Source organism: Phyllostomus discolor, chromosome 7 (assembly GCF_004126475.2).
Source record: "Phyllostomus discolor isolate MPI-MPIP mPhyDis1 chromosome 7, mPhyDis1.pri.v3, whole genome shotgun sequence".
In the NCBI taxonomy this organism is placed as follows: domain Eukaryota; kingdom Metazoa; phylum Chordata; class Mammalia; order Chiroptera; family Phyllostomidae; genus Phyllostomus; species Phyllostomus discolor.
The window spans coordinates 94,559,601-94,585,830 of record NC_040909.2 but is presented as its reverse complement, the minus strand read 5'-3'; the positions used below and the strand labels follow the sequence as shown (position 1 = coordinate 94,585,830).

General features: G+C 37.0%; 1 protein-coding gene across 1 annotated transcript in view; it reads left to right on the top strand.

The window, feature by feature from the left end:
- The window catches only part of TOX (thymocyte selection associated high mobility group box), a 304,377-nt gene that overhangs the window by 258,585 nt on the left and 19,562 nt on the right, over positions 1-26,230 (top strand). Inside the window, exons 4-6 of the mRNA XM_028533665.2 lie at positions 1,339-1,620; positions 13,773-14,003; positions 24,666-24,746. Of these exons, the coding sequence (XP_028389466.1) occupies positions 1,339-1,620; positions 13,773-14,003; positions 24,666-24,746 (594 nt within the window). The remainder of the gene's footprint in view (positions 1-1,338; positions 1,621-13,772; positions 14,004-24,665; positions 24,747-26,230) is intronic.

Below are 26,230 nucleotides of genomic sequence, written 5' to 3'. Positions count from 1 at the left end.
ACCATGGGCCATCGTAAGCCCTCACCAAGAAGAGCCAGATTCTAGGATACCCAGAACTGAGTCTGAAGACGAAGCAGAGTGAAAGCTCGGAAGGCCTGAAGGGGCGACACTGACTCATAAGAGGCCTCACGGTGGAGATGGTAACCCTGACTCAGGCAGACACCTCTTTGGTCACAGCTTCAGTTTCAGGTGGAACTAACTAGGTTGGTAAAATGACTAGAGAGCATTGGTAGAACATGATTTTATTACCAAAAGAGAAAAAAAACTGTGACTAAGTTATTTAATTGACCTTTACAGTATTCCTGTGTCATGGTATTTGCAGACAAGCAGTTACTAGGCATTCTGACACCATGTGGGCTTTTTAAAAAAATGAAACTGAGAAAGACAACATTATTAATTTTATTTTTTTAGTTCCAAAATGTAACTTTAACCATGTATCACTTCACTTCTTTTCTTTTTCCATCTTTTTTTTTCCTTTTGCTCTCTCTTGTTTTATAAACTGAGAACTGTATAAAAGCTCCAAGCCCCCTGAGTGAGAAAATGGAGCTGCTCCTATAAGCACCACAAAATATCTCCCATTATTTTAAGTTTGAAAATGCCAGAGAAATGTTAAATGAAATGCACCATACTCCTCTTTTACAACACATTTGACCTCTAGGTACGTTAAGAGCTTCATCCTCCAATGCTTTTAATTCTAATCCTTACAGAGATGAAATTCATTGCTTGAATTACAAGAGTGAGTCTCATTAAGGCTAAAAAGCAGTGACCCAGATAGCATAATGGATTTATACGGTGACCTTGCAACTTTAGAAATTCACTTTCAAATCTGACTGTGCAGTCAGATCCTTTCAATAGTCAATTAATCAATTGGTTAATATCAACTTGTGAGAGTTCCGAGACTAGAAGTTAGTAGATCATTCTGGCCAACACTATATAGAATTAAACTGAGAACCACAGTGCTCTCAACTCCCAGAACCTTTCTTAAATAATCACAATAAAAGAAAGGGTTTTCATAAGTTGCTGTGAAAGTAGCAAGCACTAATAATTATGTACTTTTGAAACTAATACCATAAATATCTATTAATGGTATGTTTATGTTTCATTAGTAAAGATTGAATTCTCAAATTCTATTCTTTGGTACCAGGTGACAGCACCTTTTACAGTAATACATACTGTTAGAATTCCTCCACTCTGGTGAGGGGAAAAGGTGAAAGAGTGTATAGTTCAGTCGGACATCCTACAGAATTTTTGGTCTAAGGAATACTTTTTAAATTTTTTCCAGAAACATGTTAACATGTTTGTGAAAAATTATTCCTAGCCTTTTTTTTTTTTTTGTAGATGCAAGATATACGGAACCCAGAAGGAACTCAATACAGCTCCCATCCTCAGATGGCAGCCATGAGACCCAGGGGTCAGCCTGCAGATATCAGGCAGCAGCCGGGAATGATGCAGCACGGCCAGCTGACCACCATCAACCAGTCCCAGCTTAGTGCTCAGCTTGGGTTGAATATGGGAGGAAGCAGTGTCCCCCACAACTCACCGTCTCCACCTGGAAGCAAGTCTGCAACTCCTTCCCCATCCAGTTCAGTGCATGAAGATGAAGGTGATGAGTCTTCTAAGGTATGGCTGGACTATTTTTAGGCCCTATCTGAAATGCTTGTTAACTAAAAAAGTATTCTTTGGCATTTTTCTTGACTTGAGGTGGGTGCAAGTTTATGTTAGCCAAAATAAAAAATGTTGGTGAGGGTTGTACTTTTTTGATGAAGCATGAGGTTATAAAAATTGAGTGAATTGAATCACGTTGTTCAATTACATTTTTAAGTTCCTAATAAATCCTTTAAATACAGATGTATTAAGTATAAAAGTAAGTTGTACCCACAAAATATAGGATCTTCATAGTGAATAAGGGAGAGTAAGTCTTATAGGACTCAACATCCAAAATCAAGCTGAATTCACCACTCATTCAGAAAAAGTCAATTTCAGTTTAACCATTTTGATTTAAAAAGGCAACATCCCTGGGATACAATAATGGCTCTGTGTGTGTGTGTGTGTGTGTGTGTGTGTGTGTGTGCATCTGTGTGAGAAAGAGAGGGAGAGAAAGAGATTAATAGTTAAATAAAACCTTTGAGATCATCTGACCCAACCATTTCATATTAAGAATGAGGAAAGTAAGGGGTGCAGATATTAGATGATTCCCTTCCAAGGGTGAATGAAGCCTGGGTGTTCCATGCTTACCTGTTGTTAACCCCATGCCAATATATTTGTTTGACTGTCTGTCTATCTTTGTCACATTAAGTTACCTGTATAGGAATATGCATCTTGAAATGTCCTTAGATTGAAAAATTAACTGCAGAATTCTTTAAAGTATTCAAGGTAGCTTTTTTAAATAACACCATAAAACCAAGTGCATTTTCACCCCAAAATTCAAGATTATCTCTTTACTGCCTTGCTTATTGATGAAGCATCTTTCTTATTTGTCCCAGTGAGGACTCCTGTGCCTAGTTATTCACATATATACTTCTAGTTCCTTCTCTTTTTAAAAATATTACTAATGAATTTTCACTTGTGTCAGCCCTTTGATTTCTTTTCACTTTTGTGATAATTTTCTTTTTGAGAAATTAAACTTGTCAACATGTTATCAAAGACAGCACTATGGGATTCTAATCTACTGTAAGTGGTGTATAGGATTAACTTTCCAATAGCTACATAAATTTTTAAAATATCTGGAAATATTGTGACTTGTAGATTTATTTAGCCCAATAACAAGTACAAAGCTGCTATATTGACAATATTTTATTATTTTTAATATTCTTCATGCTCTGGTATTTGGGGTTGGGGGAGCCTTAGTGTTGAAAGGACTGCCTTCCCAGAGCTAGCTAATTTCTAGATGGTAAATGACACCTGTGAGCACAACTTTAATAAACAAACCAAGCAATCCAGAGTCCACATTCCCAACCATCTCCTCTATCAAACTTTCACATAATTTTCTTAAGAAAAATGTGTATTATTCCAATGGTATTGAATAGGCCATGAGTACCTAGACCTAAATGTGCACATCAGGAATTTGTTTGTGACCAGTGATTTAGATACTGGATTATGCATGGGTGATTCAAGTCAGTTTCCTAAACATAGGTGATATGTACTATATTGCTAGGGGGAAAATATATTCCACTCATAGTAAAGATTATTTGCCCATCTGGGCCATATCTTTTTAAGTATTCATTGCTGGAATTTCAGAAAATTAATGTAAAATTATAGCATCTTCTGACAATAAAGTTTATGCAGGATTATTCTTACTTACATAACATTTTCCACACTCTTCCACCTAAATTAGTAGACTTCGGAGAAGAAATTAAAAATTCCTGGAATTAACATTTACAGATTCTGCCCTTTTCCGTTGGTCCAAAAGGTCCATATCTTATCATTTGCTGAGTCATGAACTTGTATGTTATGAGCTTCCAAGCCTGTATGAATGTTTGCCAGTGAGTAGCCTGTTCAAGCATTCAACATTCACATCTCAAAATAACTTACACTCACTATTACTGATTGTGGAGCATTATATGGTATAAACTATATTCTATAGTGGTGTGTTCTTGGATTAGTGGTGTGTGAAGGCTTAGGGAAGGATTTCTCAAAAACACCCTGATCAAAACGGCTTTTTGTCTATACAAGTATTCTCAAGTTCATGTTTAGTTTAAGTACATTTTCCATCTCAAGAATATCCAGCCTCCCATTCCAACTCCACATACTGTTCTTCACTTTAATTCTAATATAAAATTCTCCTTACCAATTTATTTAACTTGTATTTATTAAATGGCTAAAAAAAATTCCTCTGACAAAAATGCTCAAGCATTCTTTATCATAGGTAAAGATTAAAATGGGATTTTTCCTTCATATGTAACTGTATGTGGAGTATTGTGTTGAAACTGCTCCATTTAAATGTGAAATAACATTAAGTCAAAAGGATCATTTAAAATCATCTCTACCAAGAGAATTAAAAAAAGAATATTTACTCTCACACCAGAAAAAGTCTTTAAAGCTTTCTTCTTAACACTTCATGCTCTCTTAAGCAATTACATATTAATTCCAGTTTATCTAATTGAACAATTAAATGAAATAAGTTTGTTTTGACAGGGAAATACTGTAAATACATCAGTAAAATAAATTATTACCTTATACACACTAACCATGGTTCTGATTGCTCTGGAGCTGCTGACAGCCTAAAGTCATAAAGTAGACATACAATAAAAACATCAAAGATATATAAACTTGGGTAACTTGTATGCCTGCAACGCAGTACTTGTAATACAACAGATACTTTAAGACATATAAAGTATCTGGCATTACAACTGTAATTTTAGCACATTTTCCCTTTAAGGAAATTATGAGCTAAGAATCACAATTTATATTTTTCCATTCTTTTAATTTCTTTTCTGCTTAAACTATCCATAAGTTTTGTAGGTTTCTCATAAATAGCATATGGTTAGATAATCTTTATTGTTAAGTGAGATGAACTTCATTTACATTAACATAAATACTAAAATATTGGTGTGCCTTCTCCATCAAGTATGTTGCTTTCTATTTTGTCCCACTTACGTCCTGTGATTACCTTCTTCAACATTGTTTTGATTTTGTTCATTCCATAATTTCCTCTTTTAAGAGTAGAAATTTTACATGTTTTCTGTTCATTGAGTGTCTAACTAACCCTGACACACAAATCCGTAAGAGTCTAACATTAATCAATATCTTTACCCTTCTTATGTTACTTTAATTCCAAACACTCTTCTTCCAATTGGTACTGGAGCAGTGATTGCTGTTGTTCAGTTTAATTACAATTTAATTAACTCCTATAATTTAATCAACTCACAAAACATTATTTATTATTTTTAGTCTTTTTCTTTAGGTTTATTCACATATTCAGTATTTTTCCATCTGACCTCATTTTATGTATGCCTTTAAATTTTTTTCATGAAGATCTCTTGGGGGCATAATTACCTAATAAGTACTTTCATTAGATATAGAACTTTAGATTGACAGTGATTCTATTCTATTATTGTGAAGATAATATATTACTCCATTGAATCCTGATTTTCATTGTTGCTTTTGAGGATTCTACTGCATCATTGTTTTCCTTTGAAAGAATATGCATTTCCTCTCTGACTAGTTCTAACATAACATCTCTTGCTTTTGTTGTCCTTCAGCTTCACTGTGATATGTGTGGGTTTCTTTAAATTTACCCTGAATTTAAGTATTTCTCTTTTTTATCAGTTTTCAGCCATTTTTGTTTTTTCAGATATTTCCTTTTGCCATTCTTGCTCCCCTCCATCCTGCAGTCCTGATAAGATATGTGCTAGGCTTTCTCATCCAATTCTCTATAACTTGTTGCTTTTATATTTTCCATTTCTTTGCCCCTCAGTATTACATTCTGATTAATTTATTTAACTCCATTTCCCAGTTCATAGTAATTTTTTTTTCAGCAATACCCAATTTGAAATTGATCTATTGAGGTTTTAATTATAATTATTTTCTATTTGTGGTTTTTATTTGGTTCTTTGTGAAATACATTTGGACTTTTTTTGTTGTTTGCTCTTTTATCCATGTACTTAATCTCTTTTGCTTCTTTAAGCATTTCCTAATTCCAATACATGAAGTCTTTTGGGATCTGGTTCTACTCTCTATTGATGCCGCTGGCTCTTGGTTTTAATGCCTTATTTGATATTACATTTTTGTTTTTGAAATGATGGCTGATGTTAATTAGAACTTTATGAGACTTCCATTAGATCTGATTTGACAGCAGATTCCTTTAACAATGATTTGTGTTTGCTTCTGCCAAGCATTTTGAACCATTACAGTCTAGAACCACACTTGGCTTAAAGCTTTTCAAAATGCCGGAAGAGTACACAGTCAGGGTAAATCGATGCACGTGCTGGCTTCTGTGTGTGGGCTGTCACAAACTATGTTTCCCCTCTCCATTCAGTATCATCCTTGCAGCTCCTGGGAAGGCACATGCAAGAGAAATCATTTTATTTCCCTCTTTACCTGAGACTCTAATTCTTTTCCACCCTGACTATAATAGGGACCCTCCTGCTAAAATTCCCACCTTTGGTAAGCAGTGGGTTTTGTCTTCTGTCTACTGTGCCCTTGACTCAATTTTACCAGGTCTAGCAAATGTCTTCAAGATGAAAGCTTGTTTCAGTACTTTGTTTATTTCTCCCTGTTCCCGCTTTCACTTACTGTTTGCTTTTAAAAATTTCTTACTAATGTGCTAGTGCCTCAATGCATGAGCTTAGCCATACTGGAGAGAAGAGAGGTTTTTTCTCAAAGGCAAAAGAACAAGTCACTAGATTGACAATTAAACAAGCCTTTAGGAAAGTACTTTTTGTTTACCACTGTTCTAAAGACAAGAAGGTTCCTGAAATAAAGTAAAAATGAGAGGCAGGCAAGTCTCTATAAATGTTAAATGAAATCAAGTAGTGTTAGACCCAAATGTGAAGTCACATTATCTACAACAGGACAGAATATTTAAAATTGGAACTTCAAAGTCTAGTATTTTCCACACTACACTGTGTTTATTATGCAATTGTTCAACACCTTGCATGGTATTATATGCATGCTATTTTTGAAGAATTCCTTATATCCCAGCAATTGAAAAAATATATATCCTTTGTTTATCAAAAAAAATGTGTCCCATTGGTTAAGGCTGAGCTTAACAAACTAGTTCTGGGAAAAATAATAAAATTCAGTCAAATAGTCAGTTAGTACTTGATTTCAAATATAGTTCCAAAAATTCATTCAAGTATCTATTAGGATAGTATTTTCAAGGTGTGTTGGTTCTTAGATGATTCATACCCTAGTTGATTGAGCATATTTGATTAGTTCATGAAATAAAAATAAAGTGAGGCTAAACATAGGCACCTGGCATTTTACCCAGTGGGACTTTATCTCAATAGCGATGCACTCTTTGTCAGGCAGGAGAAACTCGCCATCCAAAACACCAAGAAGTGAAACATAATGGCCCAGGTAGGCAAATTTAGATAAGACCAGTGAACCCAGCAAAACTCATAAATATAACTAGTAGGTGTATATAATTGTAATCAACTCTTTCCATAACTTTAAAGTGATGTTTCTGGACACTAGCCTAAATTTCTTATCTTACCTAAATCTTCTGAGTGTCTTCGCTAAACTCATCCTAAAACAATACTCAGCTATGTTTGGCAGAATCAAGGATTTTTTTTTTAAAAAAATGAATTTGCTTTGCAAACTGTGATACAAACACAATGCCCCACTCTTGTGAATCATTTCAAAAGTATAGCTTTCATATATGCTGTTTTAAAATTGATGTTTTGAGTCATTGAATGTACTGTTTTTATTAATGATAATAATAAACCCAATTGTTAAATGAAAGAAGTATCACAGCCTTGCCAATTTCACAGTAGCTAGATGACTTACTTTCCATGCTTATTTGAAATTATTGTCATAAGGGGATTTTAGATGGTATAGTTTAGAAAAAAAGAGAGAACAGATTTAAGTAGCAAAATTTTTTACTTACAGAAACAGCATCATCACAAAAAGTACTGTGATGTGCCCTGTTTCTATGGTGAAGATTTTATAATATTTACTTTCAATGATAAGAGTTATAAGTGGAGTTCTGTGTTGTTTGTTCAGCCTATTATGCAGATGGTGCTTGATTAAAATCTATTTTAAACTACAGCGATTACTGCAAGATAGTGTGCATTAAAAAGCTCTCCCAGCCTCCATTACAGGCTGTGGGACTGCCGCAGTTTATTTTAAATATGCCTATAGATGTTTCCAACTTCTCCAGGGACATTTCAATATCAGTGATTCTCTTTCCCTGAGAATCTTAACTCCCAGTCTGTATTCTTAAGAAGTATTCTCTAAACAACACTGTTAACACATGCTTTTTTAAAGTGAAAAATTGTTGTTTTCTTGTGATAAATAGTTAAATACATCACTATAATTAAGCAATAAGACATAAAAGGTAGATTGCCCAAAGCCTACAGATACCTCTAGGGGTTTTAGAAGTAAATCTGTAAATACAAGTTACCCAAAGCACATGCATCTGTGTAGAGCTTAAGTGGAGGTAACATTTTTATCTATTTGTTTATGCATTTTTTTATTTATGCATTAATTGTGAAATAAGTCTGTGGATGATCAGGATTATAGTTAGAGCCTCAACCTAGCCATGTTCTTAGTTGCTGTGATTTTCATACAACTTTCATATGTGTTTTCAAATATCCTTTGCTTTGCAATTCTGAGCCTTTGACCAGTGCTGTAGGATAAAGGAGTAGAAATGTGAGATAATCCACTGCGTGTAAGACACCATAGCGATGCTGTGAGGATGCAGAGATTCACGGGACCTGGTCCTTACTTCCAATATGTTTGTCATTGCGGGGAGTTAATATGGTTGCATTTCATGGTTTCTTCTCTATTCTAAAGGTCATGATGTTAGAATTAAATTTAACTCTCCAGTCTTGGAACCCTAGTAACTTTATAAACACTGTACTCTAAAACGATGCCTAATAGACAATGTGGTACTGTACAATACAGTAGCCACTAATCATGTGTGACAGTTTACACTTAAATATAATTAAAATTAAATAAATTTAAAAAATCAGTTCCTCAGCTGCACTAGCCAAATGTGCTCTACAGCCACATGTGGCTAATGGCTACCCTTTCCAGACAGCACAGAGAACATTTCCATCTCTCCAGAAAATTCTGTGAGACAGCGCTACTCTGGACTTTAGAAGTCAGGGTTTCTTAGAAAATTAGGACATAAAATGATATGCTTTCATCCATCTAAGTAAGAATTCAGGATCCAGACAACACTCAAAACTAAGGTCCAGGGACATATTACAAATCCATTTAGCTAATTTTTCCACCACGATCATATCCATCATCATTGTGCTCATTCCAAATAGTTAGTGGTCAGAAAAGCCAGGTATCTTTCATTATGCAACCCATTACTAGCATGTAAGTGGATCCAAATTACAGCCACATTTCTTTCTTCAGGGAGGCTTTGCATATGAACAATGACCATGTGTTTTGCAAATATGCAATGGAACCATTTCCAGAAAGTAGGCCTTATGCGTTCCAAGTTCATTATACAGAATCTAAAACAGCAGCTCACTCTTGTACCCTCCCAAACAAAAGACAAATACAAAATAAAAACAAGACCCCCACAGATCAGGAGGTAATGCCCAGAGGTCAAGGGGCAGATGGCCTCACCCTTCGTAGCCCTGCCCGTGCACTTGGATACATTAGACACCAAACCACAGCAGGGAGCTTTCATTCCATTACAGCACATCCCAAAGTAAAAGCAAAGATAGTGTGCAAACCCAATGAGTTTTTATAAGAGGAACATTGAGTAATATAATAAATGAGTCCCCTTCAAAGCACATTTTATTTTTAAAAGATAGACATCTTTCATACATAGTTTTTCTTTTTTTTTTTTTTGTCTTCTATTAGCCTTTGATGAAAGGCAGGAGATTATCTTAAATCACAGTTCATTTCTATGAGGGAAATTTTATAATTGGTCAGAATATTATGATCTAAGAATATAGTTTTAGTGATCTAGTTTAATTAAGAAGGAAAGGCAGTGAATCTTGAGAAATGAACATTTTATGTATATTCTTTAGGTTGATCCTCTCAGATGTCAGTTTTCTTCGATGGCAGATAATTAAGACTGAGATTCGCAGGCATATTTAAAGTGAGGGTATATCATTATGCTCTTGCTTTCAGGCATGACAAAGGAAAAAGTGATGTTATAAAACTGGCTGGTAGTCTGGCCGTAATGGGATGACATCGGCAGCTTAGTACCTTCCTGGTACTCAATCAGAGATACAACAGGAGCTCCAGGGTGATGCTGCATAAATGGGATCTCCTGAACCTTGAAAATGTCGAGGTGGAGTCATGAAATGCTTGCTTTTACTACATGAAACTCTCAGACTGAGCCCCACAGGACAAACCAGGAACGTTTGTTCCTGACTTTGTTCCTGGAAAGTCTCCAGACAATGAACTAAATCAACTGGTTGCATGGGATTTTTTAGTTTCCTATAGGGTAGATAGATATTCATTGCCTCCACATGACAGTTTGTGTCTTCATACACTTAACATGTAAATTCTTTTCTCAATGGCAGTAACAGGTTCTCCTGCTTCCTCAGATCATCCCCAGAAAGTAGGGCCATGGTGTCAAATACAAAAGGGTAATTGTCCTTTCTGTTACTGCCCGCATCACATCCGGGAGACCTAAAACTTGCACCATGCTTTCCAAATACAAATTTAAAAATGAAAGGATAGGGATCTGCAGTTCAAACACAATTTTGGACAATGGAGAAACTATTTAAATAATTCGAGGAAATCTCTCAATCAGAACATCTACATTGAGTCATAGTAAATTCACCTCCATGATTGATATTTGACTGTTTTCCAAAAAGATTGTCATAATCTACAGTGATGGAGATTTCTGTGTGTCTGACCATTAATTTTTTAGTTAAAACTTAAAATGAGTCCAGGTAATTTAAACATTCATTTCTCTATACTTTGTTTCTTATTTCTAAATATTTTAATTCTCTCATGAAATATGAGCTCCAATATCATGATCACTCCACTTTTAATTTTTTTTTCCTGTGGGCTTTCTTGACTCCTTTTTATTTTTTTTTTAATAAATATTTTATTGGTATAAATATAGGGATGGTCATGTTTACAAAATTTGGAAATTATAAAAATGTAAAGAAGAAAATCATGAAGACTCAGCCTTATAACCCAAGGAAATAACGATTCACATGTCAAATTCTTTTAAAAAACCTATCCCTGTCTTTCGTCTTCTCACATACTATTGTAAAGTACTGACGTAAATCAGTGAGGCTGGAGTTCCTGTAACAGAAACCATTTGTGCTTTGATTCATTCATTCTTTGAATTGTATTATTGTTTCATTATTATTTTTATTACTACTATAACAAATGTTAGGCACTTACTGCGTGTCAGGAAACATGGTAAATGCCAGTGAGCAATACCAGGTGTGGGCCTGCCCTCATGGTGATTACACTGCACTGTAGGATGAGAAAGGATCTACCTACATAAATTAGAGTATAACTACAAGTGTGATATGAGCTATGAAGGGAAATGGAACCATTGGAAGAGAAGGTGCTTATGATGAGAAATCAAGTCAGGGGAACATTAAAAGTCCTTTGGATTTAGCAGCGCAGCCTTGGTGACGTCGTTGAGAATTTAGAGATGGGAAGGCATGTTGAAGTGAGCTGCAGAGGTTGCTTGCAGCCAGCCCAGACAACATCTCTGAGGAGTGCTGCTATGAGGAAAAGAAAGACATACCTACATGTAGCCTTGAGGCAAAGGGGAAGTTCACTTGTTTGGTTTGTCTCTTAAGTATGTAAAAGCCAGTTGGAGAAGTAGAGTGAAGGGTGTGACTGAGGTGAGCATCTTCTACCCCTCCTGGACTCTGATTTAATACTTGTAAAGACAGCCTGGGCATCAGGGTGTTATTACTAGAAAGTTTCCCTGATGATTCTAATGTGCAGCCATACTTTAGAATCACTGTTTTAGGTCATATTTGCCTGCATGTTTTCCTTAGAGCTATTATATCAGTTTGCCCAGTATGAACAGTCTCAACACGCCATCCTCTGACAGCTTTACATGGGACCAACCACGCCACAGACTCACCTCTCAGGTCCTTCCTAGGGAAGTCATCTTCCAATGTTAATCTACTTTAGCTCATCAGTTCAATTCAGAACATCCTGTCTCCATAGGGAAATTGATCTGCTTCTGTAGACAAATTAAAAATGATCATCTTTTAAATATCTCTCTCACTAAAGACAAAGAATTCACTTAGTTTTTTTTTTCTTGTCTCTTTTTGGTTCTTGGACATATCTTTTAAACTGTGACCAAATGGCATCACAAATTAATATTAAGGTCATTTCTTTCAATTCATTCAGTGAATTGTTTAGGCATTTCTACCACATCATAATTAACATTTTAATATTATTTTAAAGTCTTAAATATCATAGAATGTCATACATATTATCTCACAAAATGATGCATCAACTGGTTTGCAGTAAAAGAAACAGAGGCCCAGAGAATTTATGTAATTTGTCTGAGGCAGCACACTAAAAGTAGTGAAGAAGGGCATGAGTGTAGAGCCTCTGATGTCATATCCACTGGCCTCTCTGGATGTCACTCTTCCTCTTCAACAGTGGCAGTTATTTTATGCAAATTACCCTGCATAATTTATCTAGCAATTTATCTGAGGAAACTATATATTACATTATGTTTGCAGAGGAGGAAAGGCAATAGCAATAACAGCAAGAGTAGGAGAGGCTGCGGGGTCTCCCGTGACACTGGCGTCCCCAGCAGGTGTGCATGGATGGGCCTTTATGGGAGGGGCATGTGGGAAGAGGATTCCTGGGGAAACATCACTGCTTGATATTCGTGTAGCTTCATATAGTTTTAGAGGTAGAAATAAAGCCTAGGCAGAATCATTCATTCTATAGATATGGATAAAGTGGCAAACATATAATTAGTTAAGATCAAAGTTAATATTCAAATGCCTGTGTCTTAAATACATTGTGTGTTTTTTCTAGTTGCATCATGGTAACAATTAAAATTATCCAAATATTCATACTTGAGGACAATAGGAGAAAACACAATCTATATTTATTTTTAACTTTATTTTTATTGTTTACACTATTACAGATGTTCCCATTTTTCTCCCTTTGCCCGCCCTCACCCAGCTCCCCATCTCCCACATTCCCTCTGGTCATGTCCACATGGCAGTCTGTGTCCATGAGTTATTCACGCTCTTGGGCTGATCCCTTCACCTTCTTTCCTGCAGTTCCCCCCACTCCCTCTGACAGCTGTCAGTCTGTTCCATGTCTCCATGCCTCTGTTTCTAAAACTAAAGTCTATTTTTAAATTGAGTGTAAAGCTAAGCTATTCTAGAAATATTTGATTCTGGATTTTAGACTCTAGTTTCCAAAGTTTTACTGGCCAATACAGTAGCCACTAGCCACTAGCCACATGTAGCTATTTAAATTTAAAGCAATTAAAATTAAATAAAATTGAAAACTTTGTTTCTTGTTCACACTAGCTGCTATTCCACATGCTTACTAGAGATGTGTGGCTAGTGGCCACCACACTGAATTGTGCAAGTTATACAAGTTTACTGTCACTGCAGGAGGTTCTATGGGGCGTCACTGCCCCATGCCCAGGTCACGCCACTCTCTGAACCATGAGCATTGCCTTCTACAGACCAAAGTGCAACATCAAAAGCCATTCCACTTCATTTATTGGGCATGTTGCCTGTTATGGTTTCAAAGTCATAATTAGGAACCAAAGGATAAACTCAGAAGAAAACAAGTTAGATTGTTCATACAGTGGGTCACTGCAGAAGGAATCGGCAGCACAATGCTACTTGTCACTAAGTTATTTGAACAAGAAAAAGAAAAAGTTAAGAGAGTTTAGGGGTCATATTTAATAGATAATAACATTGTAAAAAGAATCAGTATTTTACTTTAAAGCTACTTAAATTAGGCAGAAGAGGCATAAACATGAAAACTACAGGAAAAACAAAGTTTTACCTGAAAAACAGCAGCAAAGCAAAGTGCCCCTTTGGAATGCCTATGTCTGTGTGATGTGTATGGATGAATGTGTCTGTGTACATCTCAAAGGAGAACAACAATATAGTTTGTCCCCAAATTTTCTTAGTTCCTTTATAATTCTAATTTTACTTTTATTTCAGATCAATGGCGGAGAGAAGCGACCTGCCTCTGACATGGGGAAAAAACCAAAAACCCCCAAAAAGAAGAAGAAGAAGGATCCCAATGAGCCCCAGAAGCCTGTGTCTGCCTATGCGTTGTTTTTCCGTGATACTCAGGCCGCCATCAAGGGCCAGAATCCAAATGCTACCTTCGGTGAAGTCTCTAAAATTGTGGCTTCAATGTGGGATGGTTTAGGTGAAGAGCAAAAGCAGGTAAGAAAAAGATGCGAAGTAGAATAGGAATCAGCATGATTTGAGAAAGTGTATGCACTCCAAAGAAATGGCTTCTAAGGATTTTGGGTGAGTTCCTCGGCTACGAGAACTAAGGCTGGACTGCACCCCATCCGAACCAGACTGTGGCGACTTTGTCTTCCACAGAACTGTATACTTCTTTATTGCCCCTCTATAAATAGCGTGTTAGTCCTTTGTTTCAAAGTTTATAGAGTGTAGTTACTTTTGGAAGGACTTTTACATATCCCAGCCAGGATTACATCATTCCTTAATGCTGCCAATGTGATCATAAAAACCTAACAAAATACTAAAAGTATCTTGAAAACTGTCCACACCTCTCTTCAGTACTTACTACTTGCCCTTTTGTCATCAGAACCCTCTTTGCTAAGTGAACCTCAAGTTTAAGGGCTTCTGCCCTTAGCCATTCCCTAAGGACTATAGAGGAATGTTATGTAAGCCCACATACACCCTATTTCTGTGCTGTGTTAAACGGGACCAGATGCCTGTTTATTCTCTTCTCCTGTGGATTGCCATGACGTGCCTGGGGACCATGCTTAGGGAGGGCCACCTGAGACACTTTGCATCGTAGCCCGGAAGGGCTCAAGGAGCATGGGAATCATGGAGAGAGAGTAAATGTTCAGTATGTAGATGTAGCCCACCTGAACAAGCAACAGTGATCACTTATTTCTAAACCAGGAATTAGAGTACCATTGCCACCACCTGGAATTTCATTGTCACAAAGAAAAAATTAACATTATCATTATAGTTATTGAAAGAATTATGTGAATGCAGCTTTAGCTATTACAGAACACCGAATTGCATTAATAATGTATTACTTCTGTACTTTGGTCTTGATAGAAACATTTACCTTTCTTCATCAAGTCCAAGGAACTATATTAGAAACAGAAAATCTCAAACCTATACACATCCAGAACTACCTATATATTGTATCTTTATCTATAAAGTATATAGTGTTTATGCTTTTAAGAACACTATCACATGATTTATCTCATTTGCTCTACTCAATACTTGTAGATACTTTAATCTAAACTTTGCAGATTACAAAATGGGGCCAGAGAATTAAATTCATTCACTTATTCATTCCTCAAATATCTACTGAGCATTTACTACATGCCCAGGCACTGTTCTACAGACTGGTGATATAGTAGGGAGCAAAACAGAGTCCCTATTCTGTTGAATGATTTGTCTAAGATTATATAGCCATTATATAGAATTACTGTGACTAGAACTTATCACTGAACTTACAGTTCTTCTCTAACAAATTCTTCAAAATCAATTATAGTTGTAATAGTAAAACCAGTGGCTAGTGGAACAGAGCCTATCTCCCCACTTTTCTCCAACCACCCTTTCCTGTAAACCAAAACCAGACTTTACAATCATAAATCTCTATACATTTTCTCATGCCCTTTTTAATAAACACACCCCTGAAGCCTTCTCTGTGAGATCAATTAAAATACCCATTTAACTATTGAGAGAGCATGACACTGTGTTTTGTGATTCTGTCGAAAACCTAATATATTGTACTTGTTTCAGGATTTCAGAATTGGTTTCTATGCTAACTCAGATCAATTTTCCCTCACAGTCCCAAAGCTGAGGGGTAGCTCCCGACTGATGTTGGCCATTCGTGGTAAAATTGCACAGTGACTCCACTCAGTAGAACATCGCTAAATGAAAAGCTCCGTGTACATACACCAGGAATCCCCACCCCACCCCTGTTTTCTGGATGTTGTGATCTGAATGCCTTGGAGCTCCACCCACAATGCCATACTCCAGGACATGCCTCTCTCCGCTTTGATAATCTGTGTGTGTTCTTGGATATGGGTACCAGGCTTCAGAGATGTCAACTCTTTTGCTTTGTGAGATAAAATTTTGCAGAGGAGACATCCAGAACACGATTGCCCTGCTAAAGAGTGTGGGCAGCTACTCTTCATCGGAGGACATATACATTCCCCTCTGAGACTCAGCCTCTCTTCCCTTCCCCCCAACTCAGCAACTGAGTGAGGAGTATCACTCCAAGGCTCATCTGCGCTCTCTTAGCTTCTACTTTGTCAAAGTTTTATTTCAAGGATCCTCAGTTGTCTGTACTACCAGCTGTCTGACTCCTCCTTATCGGTCTTTCTGACCCCAGAGAGGTGACTTTCGTAATCACTTCCCACCTTCACTAGAGGAACACATGTGGTTTTAAGACCGGGGGTTTTAAAAGGCAGAGGTCTGCAACGGCCTTCCCTAACGCATGGCTGGCTCTTTACATTAGCAATATAAAAAGTTAGCACAGTTACTTGTACCCATGTTTCTGGTGGAAAAGAAAAATGTCTTTTTTTAATTTTTCAATGACAGTTGACATTCAATATTACATTAGTTTCAGGTGTACTGCACAGTGGTTAGATATTTAAGGAATTATGTTCTTATGATGAGACTTAGGTAGTTCCTCAAGGCAGCAAATATAAATACGTAGGGTTTAACCACTAATTCTATCACAATAAGGGCTTTTATTTTGATTATAGCAAGTGGGGAACATTAAGACAATATTTCACTTTCTTTTTATCTAGACATATAAGGTATTTACAGACCAAAGGAATATGAGAGTGACTATTCTTTAACTGTCTTGTTAAAAAGGGAAATTACTCCTGTTCTCAATTCCGCCTTTCCGAGTCAGGGCTTTGACTTTCTAACAGAGATATTATCATAATTAGGATGTAACATTTAAGGCTACATTTAATTGTATACACAATGTTTCCCCCTTTCCCCTCTGAATTTTATTTCAAATTTAATAAGTAATTCCTTTGCTGGAAATAGTTGAGGGTTTTCTGAATAATTTGTTTTATACATAAAGGATGAAATTAAATAACAGCTGGCCCTATATAACTCATCGGGTAGTACAAAGCATGGGTTATGGCACACCTAGGATGCAGGCCCATCCCAGGGACAAGCAGAGAGAGAGTCCAGTAAGTGAAATCAGATGCTGTGCTTACAAAAAGGGGCATATCACATCGACGGGCCACTGCTCTGCTGCTGCGTGGCAGCCCTTCCCTAACAGTTTGCAAAAATTGCCAGCAAAGCGTACTTGCCCACCTAGAACACACATTTGGACATAAAGAGAATTTTAGCAAAATATCCAAAAGTGTTATTATGGTGTATTACCACCTGTTCTTTCCCTTTATGTTGACTCATTGTGCCAACATAATGTAATAGCCCAGTTTCAAACTTAAATTAATTTTATTTTACTCTCATTTAATATTCAAATTGGGGAGCACACATGCTGCTATGTATTTTCAAAGGAATATTGGTTGGGCAGACAAGAGACAGGCCCTTAAACTAAAATTCAGGACAAAAGTTCATGGTAAGAACAGCCCCATTGCATAGGCAGCTGATCCAAGTAAAAGGCTAGGGCTCCATGAGCCAGAATTGCTCAGAAATCCTGTTGTCATGATAGCCCACAATTAGGAACAGCTACAAAGATAAACACAGAATGGGAAAAATGGTCAAAATTATTGATGACTTATTAGGGGCTCAGAAAATTACAATATTTAAGGAAAAACAGCTATTAGTGAGATTACAACTGACTGTTTTCTTCCCGGCCGAAGGGAACACGACTAATAGAGCTGCTGTGTGTTTATATCACATGCTTCCTCATTGTGGAGTATAGGCGGGAATAAGGAGCCACTGCAGAGGGCAGATCTTTATTTTCAGACTCAATGGTGAGTGAGAAACTATATGTACTTTGGTTTCCGTGAAGAATCTCTCAAGGAAAAAAACATCAAAAGAAAGCTGAAAGAAGTGATAAAAATCCTCCAGATACACAAAACCTCCCTTCAGACTCCCCACCAAAGCCTCTGAACAAACTTCACGTATCAGAGCTCTCACCATTTTAACACTTTGGAAGACGGTGTGCATGTGGAATGGGAGAGAATTGTGTTTGGGATTCCAGCTGGAGGTTTTAAATGCTAATGAAAAGTAAGACAATGGAGAGCCCATTTCAGAGGCATACCAAGTTGTTTTAAGGCACCAGATGGAGAAAGGGAAATAAAACATAAGTACTGCTGTGATGTTGGTCTTTGCCACTTATCTTTCAGTGACTGGAACCTACAGAGGAAGAAAAATAATAATGTAACAATATCACACCCTTCATATTAGCACTCCTTGGAGTTTCAGCAGTCCCCAGCATCTTTTTTATGAGGTTCCAGCTCAATTTCCTGTTTATCTCCATTGTTTCTGGAATCTCTGATTCTGGTCATTGAAGTCCAGGATCTGGGTCCACCGTGACAATAGAGAGCAGATCAAGCCCGTCTAAACTAAAGAGTCTGTCCAGCTTCGAAGCAGAAGGGATTGGTCCAAAAGGCTATAAAGGGTCCTTGGGTCCTTTTTTTGCCACAGAAAGTCAACTCTTAAGTGGAAAAGGAAAGTCACCTTAAATCAGAACCAGATGTAAATGACTAAATGAACCTTAAGTTCCTAATTGGAGACACAGTCAGGCTGTACTACGTTTAGCAAATTACAAACAAAATGTTCTTGTTTACATTACATTAAATGGCTTTAAAGCTCCAGCCAAAGAGCTAAATAAACATGCTGTTAAGCTAAAAATGGAGTGGAAGGCCTGTTCAGAGTTTGATGTAGTCAGGAGAAACCACAGCCCACCGGACCCAGAGAGTGTATTCCTGTAAATGCTAGTGGTGTCGTGGATAGAACAGGAGAGTAGATTTACCTCGAGATCCAGAGCCTAATGAGCAGAGAGCACTTGCAGAGAACTGTTTGAATACTGTAACATATGCCTTCTTTCAGGATGCATAATTCATACCCAAGGATATTCGCCATAGCAGTTCAGCTCAATAGCAACACCTCATTATTTTATCCCTCACTATTTATTCCTATGTTTGACGCCTCATGAAATTACTGTTAATGTGTTTATATAAGGGGAGATCTGACACAAGTGGGAAGAATGTAATTTCCTACTCATTCTTTCCTGCTGCTGTGTCCTCTTCCCCTGGTACAAGTGGCAAGTGTAAATAGTTAATTTGCTTCAATTATGAGCCTGTCCTGCTAAATTAGAAGCAGCAGGGATATGAAGAGCCAGAATTATACTTATGAGGCAGCTGACAAATCCTCCGAGCCCATGGAATCAAATCATTTACTCCTCATTGGTGCTCAAACACCCACTCCATAAGTGCCGCCAGGCTTTCCTATTTTCCCCTTTATCTTAAAACAAAACTTGGATTTTATGTCAACAGCACATAAGGTTAACTTAAATCCTTTTGCACTATGTGGCTTTCACACATATTTATCTTGGCCATTTCCTTATGCATTTTCCCAAACTTTTTTTTAACTAGGAATAAGGGATGTGTGAGACAATTGCTCATTTTATAAACTGTAGAAGAAAAGTCTAATATTCCTAAAAATTTGACACTAAGAGATTGAAATTACGTGAAATGGTGAGCATATTTTACTGCTAAATGTATACTGTATATGTTCCTGTACATCCAGTGGTTGGAACATAAATGGGATTATTGCATGCAGCACAAACATACATGTACACATATACAAATATCCTATGCTCATATACAGGAAACAAAATTTCACTTGAAAGTTTCCATGACATTGTCAGGGACAGAATTTAACAAAACAGTCATTCAAGTTAGTGGTTGTATGTATTATTGCTAAAAATGTTTGGGGAGGGTGGGTTGTATATCTGTATATCAAAGTCTCTGTTTCCATGGATGTGGAAAATGCAGTTTAGTACTTTTTTATGTGCACTCATGCTTATACTGACTCACAGAAGGAAAAAAGCTGAGACTAAGGACTCTACCCTCAATCACGAATATTTCCTGAGCACCTAGTATGTACCAAGCACTACCCTGTGTCCTGGGGCTTCAACTATAGGAAGAAAAAAAAGAGAGATCAGGCCCCTGAGGTGGTGTGTCTGAGAGAGGCATCAAGGGAGTTGTCGTGCCACTAGGAGGAGCCACTGAGTAAACAAAGGTGGAACTTTTTGATTCACACTCTTGGTCTGCCATACTTGCTATAAGGTATTGGGTAAAATGACTATCTGTTCTAGTCTGTTTTCTTGTCTGCAAAAACAGAAATGATAAAAACCATCACAACATTCTGTTGCAAGAATCGAAGACAATATATAAGTATATAAACTGCTTAACACAAAAAATGCACACAATGTGGGCATATTTCTGATGCCTGTTTTCAACCTGTAGCTCCAGTGCCTCACACCCCAGCAGGTATCTGTTAGACACTTAATATATTGTTACATGTAATTGAACAACATCATACTTGCTGCAGTCATCTGCATTCAATAAATGAACAGATATATTTTGTAGCCTTTTTTTTTCTGGAAAAAGGGCTTGCTTCTGATACCTAACATTCCAGAAACAGGCCACGCCATTATTAGGTAGGCCTTCTAAATCTGTTCAGGTGTTCCCAACAAGAATCGATAGCAACATTTTCTCACATTGTATAATATGTTCAGGCCTCTGAATACTACTTTTTAAAGTTCTTTGATTTCTGGAATGCTTAAAAAATGCTGAGCAAGTTGCACAAGATGGAAAGTTAACTGCATTTGAGGACTGAGTTCTATATAAAATACAGATGTGCTTTTTTAAACTGTCCTTAATAATAATAGCATTGAAAGAAGCTGCAAACATTAATTTCTAAAGGATATGGCAGGAAATTGTGGTTAAATTATTATTTCTAATATATAACTGTATTTCTAAGCATTTTTCTATAAATATGAACTTGTAGTGGGGAAGAAAACTGCATGTGAAGTCAACCTCAAAAAAATGCCTTTTAATATTTTTTAGGGTTTGAATAGAATACAACATTGGAAGAATTATATCTTTTTTCTTATTGTTACTGTAAAGGCTTGGTTGAAATAAACTATGACTAGAGATTAGCTAGGGGCCTGAGCAGAAAAGACGGAAGGAAGAAGGAATTAAATGGTATTTATAAGAATTTGCTTTTTTTTGTATGAGTTGAATGGATTGTTTGGGTAAAGAGCAGAATGTAAAAGAGCAAAATGACAGATCGTATTAGAATTTTTTCTATTTGAGTTTATTGTAGTCACTGATATTGAACTGCTGGTTTCATTTAGGGGTAATTAGCCTGTAAAAACATGTGTACTGCTGGTATTTGGAGCATTTCAAAAATGATTCAGTGAATCACTCTATTACATGAACAGGATATGGATTCTGTGGAATTTCTATTTGATGTCTATCTACGTATGTTTTAGTTTAGCCATTATATATGTTTTAGTTTAACTACTGAGATGCAATCCTTAGATAGGATATGGTAGCTTTCTTAGAATAACAAACCACAGCACATAACTAAGGACAGGATGAATTCAAAAGTGTTTGGATGAGCTAGGGAAAAATGATAAATGATGTATTATGATTTTTAAATCCCCATCTGGCCAACTTTGCACTTTATTTCAAACAGCTGTAGACCATTTGGAAGCCATTTTGTAACTCAACTGAGTACTAATATTTACTATATGAATCACATAACTTTAAAATATTTGTCTTTCCCTGAGAGAGAGAGACTGTTTCTTTCCCAAACTTAACTTTGACATAAATCAGACCCATCCTCCTAGGTTAGGAGGTTTGATCACTGCAGTGGGCTGCTCTTTGCCGATGGCAGTCAGCCTCACCATTGGGTTCTGTGAGTAGACTTTCCCCGCCCATGAACAGAGGCCTTGAAACAGTTTCGAGAAACATTTTACTGATGACTTTTACATACCTGTTCTAAAGTAAGAATTTCCCCCACCTCACCTATATCTTGCATATGTACATATTTTTATCATTCTCTCATACATTTGAGGTCTTTCTTCAAACATTTCCAGCAAAGAAAGAATTGAAAAAGCATCTTCGTAAAATTTTAGAAGGGCTCATCAGAAAGACATAGCAGCGTCTAACATTGGAACCATTAGGTAGTCCTCAAAGGCGGAGGGTCCGCACCACTGTTGAAGAAAGTTGACTCTGCATTTAATCCTGATCTGGGCCACTCCCCTTTAAACACAATGGCTGAAATATACCTCCTGAAATCACCGCCCTTTGAATCCTCCCTGTGAACATCTGCAGCTATTTAGGAAAGAGAGAATCCATCAATCCATATAATGTGACATGATGAGTTTACTCTTTTCTAACGTGGTATTTAGGCACTTGTGCGATGATCCCACATAGCTAATTGTCAATAGCCAATAGGGAGCCATTTGTAGAAAACAGGGTACTCTGAATGCTAGTCAGGCATCCCATCATGACATTGATCCCCAACAGAAGCCAGGGGGCACATTCAGCCTGAAATTCATTGTTAGCCACCTTTCTCCTGTGGTGGTTAATCAACAAGTTTTAGGAGAGTTAACACTTTGTGTGATGTTGGCTACTGGGAGCCCAACAAAGGGGTAGCTCCAGTCACACCGTTGCTGTTTCAGTAGATACCAGCTGCAAGAAAGGTGATAGATGCCACAATCCAGCCATCTGGAAATACGGTCGCATACGCTGCTACTAAGAAAATGATGACTGGGCAATGCCATGGACCAAAGCACATTAGATTTGCCTTTGGAAGTTCAGCGAACCTCAGTTAGCTGCCCGGGGGTTGGTTGGAATGGCATATTGATAAAAACATGATATAAGTGCTTTCAGCATATAAATGTGTATTGCCATCAAAAATATGCAGTATTTACTAAGTATTTGTTTTAAGGACCTGAATGGGATTTCTATCTGTGTGAGGGAAAAATCCTCTAGAAATATTTTAAGGTATTAAAAGTAAATGTAAATAATGTCAGTTTAAACTCATTAATCATAAGTTATGTCTTGGAGGAGATACTTGAGGAAAAAACTAGAAGCAGCAGTCTGTCTCTCAAGGTTAAAAAAATCAATAAAAAGCAGGAGAGCTTTGCTTTTCTGATTGTGGCTGAACCAAGGCATGTAATGTACATGGGGCATGGCACACAAAGGCATTTGCTGTACCCTACCACTATTTGTTTTTACATCAAAATTTCCAAAAAAGTATCTGCATTTGACTTCCAGCAATTAGCTCAGTAAATTTCAAATACTCTTGTATTTAAACCAAAGGATTTATTGGTCTTTATTTAAAAAATAAAAGTTTTAAGTCTCTTGAGTTTGCTATTTAGTAAAGATAGAACAATGATTATATGATAATATTGTATGAATTCTTAATTGCCTTATTATAATCACCTTTCCTTATATCAAAATGCCAAGTATAAAAGTCTAGGCTAAAGACCTCCCTAAAAGAACTGAATGACTCACAGGTGTATTTTATAGGGTCCTTTGTCATTCTGTTGACAAGGTCAGTCATTTGTTTACCTTAAGTAAAGTGTTCTGCTTTAATTAAAATATTCATGAGTAAATAATATTTCTCTCATCTTGCATTTCACAGTTGGGGACTGGGCTCAGCAGAACCCCTTCAGCATTAAAAGCCATAAATTGACCCCCGTGGCCGACTTTGGCAGGGCTTTAGACATAATTTATGTTTAACTACTCTGATTCCAAAACCACTTTTCGGTACTTAATCTGTGTGTGTTTTAGCTCAGCATTACAAAATACTAGCCAAGCCTCATTCCTGCTGTAAAATTCAAGATGTGGGAAATTTGAAATAGCTGTTGATAAAAATACACTTCTATTTACACAGTAAATGATGAAAAATATTTTGTTGTTTAAGGCTGATTTCAAGAGATTGTAAAAAAGAGAGACTGAAGGCTTGAAAGAGTCAGTGTAATGGCAGCAGACACCCACGTGTGTTCACTCTGCTAATCCTTCATTTTCGGCTCCGATGACTCCTTTCTGTTTAACTTGGTGATGAGACCCTTAACATAGCAGCAAGTCATTTTTTCAGTACTTTTGCTCAATTTAGGATGATTTTACTTACATTTTCAGGATAATTCCCACTGAAAAATGAAAACTTCTGGCTACTGAAATTCATTTCTGAACATTTTTACCGTTTCACAAGGCGGAGGAGCCCACAGACCTGGGTCGTCCGCCGTTTCTGCGGGACAGGACCTGACCAGGGCAAGCTGTGCGGCACCGCGTGCATGCAGCCCTCAGCTGCTGGGGCCGACTGCCATAGCCAAGTCCTGAGTCTTTGCAATCGAATGTCAAGGCTCAAAATCTTAAAATAGTGATGAACCTACCAACTCCAATACCGTTCCCTTGATTTACTTATTGAACATCGTTGGCTATCTTTGAACCCTGTCCTTGTTTTTACATTTACATGGAACACGTATATCAGGATTTGGATGCACTGTAGAATTATCTGCTCACTGTATGAATGTGAATGGCTTCTTTGCTCACATGTGTTTTCCTGGGAGCCTTTGTCAATAGTGTCTTTCTAAGCTAACTACTTCTACTCTCAGAGTAAACCAGATGAATCTTTTCATATGCTTTACATAAAATAGAAAATTTTATTATTGTTAATCTTCTTATCTAGCCTATTGCCATACTTCTTAAAAATCTGTATCAGTAAGAGAATGCAATCTTTGGGCAGGTATATATGATTACATAATGTAATTGTGTGTTTCTGTGTGTGCAATTGTCATTCTGCACTGTGCTGAGCTGGAAACAAAAGCAGATGCACTTTCTAATTTAAGTCTTTTTGTCGTTGTTACAGGTCTATAAAAAGAAAACCGAGGCTGCAAAGAAAGAGTACCTGAAGCAACTAGCAGCATACAGAGCCAGCCTTGTATCCAAGGTAACATTCAATCGTATAGTATTGTCAGATTGTGGGCATCTTCTTGCAGATGGTGGTGGTCATTTGAAAGCATGAAAGATCACTTTAGCATTTCTGCACAATCTTCTTTGTTAAAAAACAAGTAAATCCTAAACAAAGCTATATAGCTATATATTATGGAAATATTTGTTCATACTTAAAAGACAAGAGCAGCATCCTCTGGGCCTTCTGTGAAATATTTTCCACCTGTGGATTAGTCACAACACATTCTTAATCCTCAGCAAACTTTCAATTTCTCTGTATCCCAATCTTAAACTTCCTGCTCCTTCATTGCCCTTGCAATTGACCTTTGCTGTAGAGATGCCAACTGTCAAATCCTAGCCTCACCCTGGCTGGCATAGCTCAGTGGATTGAGCGTGGGCTGCGAACCAAAGTGTCACAGGTTCGATTCCCAGTCAGGGCACATGCCTGGGTTGCAGGCCATGACCCCCAGCAACCGCACATAGATGTTTCTCTCTCTATCTCTACCTCCGTCCCTTCCCTCTCTGAAAATAAATAAGTAAAACCTTAAAAAAATAAAAAATAAATAAATAAAGAGGGACCTCGCTGGATGCCCTGAGTACAGAGCCTTGGAATCTCAGTGCTGGGGTCCCAAGGGTCATTCAGTCCAGGCCTCACTTAAAAAAAAAAAAATCCTAGCCTCATTACAACACCATTAGGATGTAAGCCTGCTCCCCACACCCTAAAAAAATTGCATTATTTCATTTGAAGGTGAAAATGTCACTTAAAAATATTTTATGCATTAAAATATGGTACAGATCAGTTAGGAGTGTCATTCCATGCACCAAATTCTTGCGTGTTTGATTCCAGTCAGGGCACATACCTGTGTTGTGGGTTTGATCCCATTTGGGACACGTATGGGAAGCAACCAATCGATGTTTCTTTCCCACATTAATGTTTCTCTGTTTCTCTGTCTCCCTTTCTCTCTCTCTAAAAATCAATATATTTTTTAAAACTAAAGTAAAATATAAAATATCTTAAACACTAGTTCTTTCTGTTAAAAATACTCAAGAGTTGACTGTTTGGTCTCAAGTTATTAAAGATATATTTCCCTTTTTAGATTTCTCAGGGAGGTAACCTCAGGGAGACAGGGCTGTATTGATAGATGCTTGATACTATGTCATCTCAAGTCCAAATTGGGCTGTTACTTGGCTCAGTGTGTCCTGAGGCTCTGGACCTCATTCCATTCACCCACGAAAAATACTTTCTCTGTGATCCACAAATACCCATGCCCCTTCTAACAACTCCAAAGTAATTCTATAATGTAGGTTTTTGAAGGGGAAAATATATGCTGGTTATACTAATGCAGAACAGGAAAGAGCACAAATATACATACGTAAGAAATTTCAGTGTGCCAGTAGCCTAACTCAACTTATACTCCACTTTGAAGGCATGACATTGTAGAAAAACTTAATATTTATTACTTAACCTTAAAATTTCTAGTC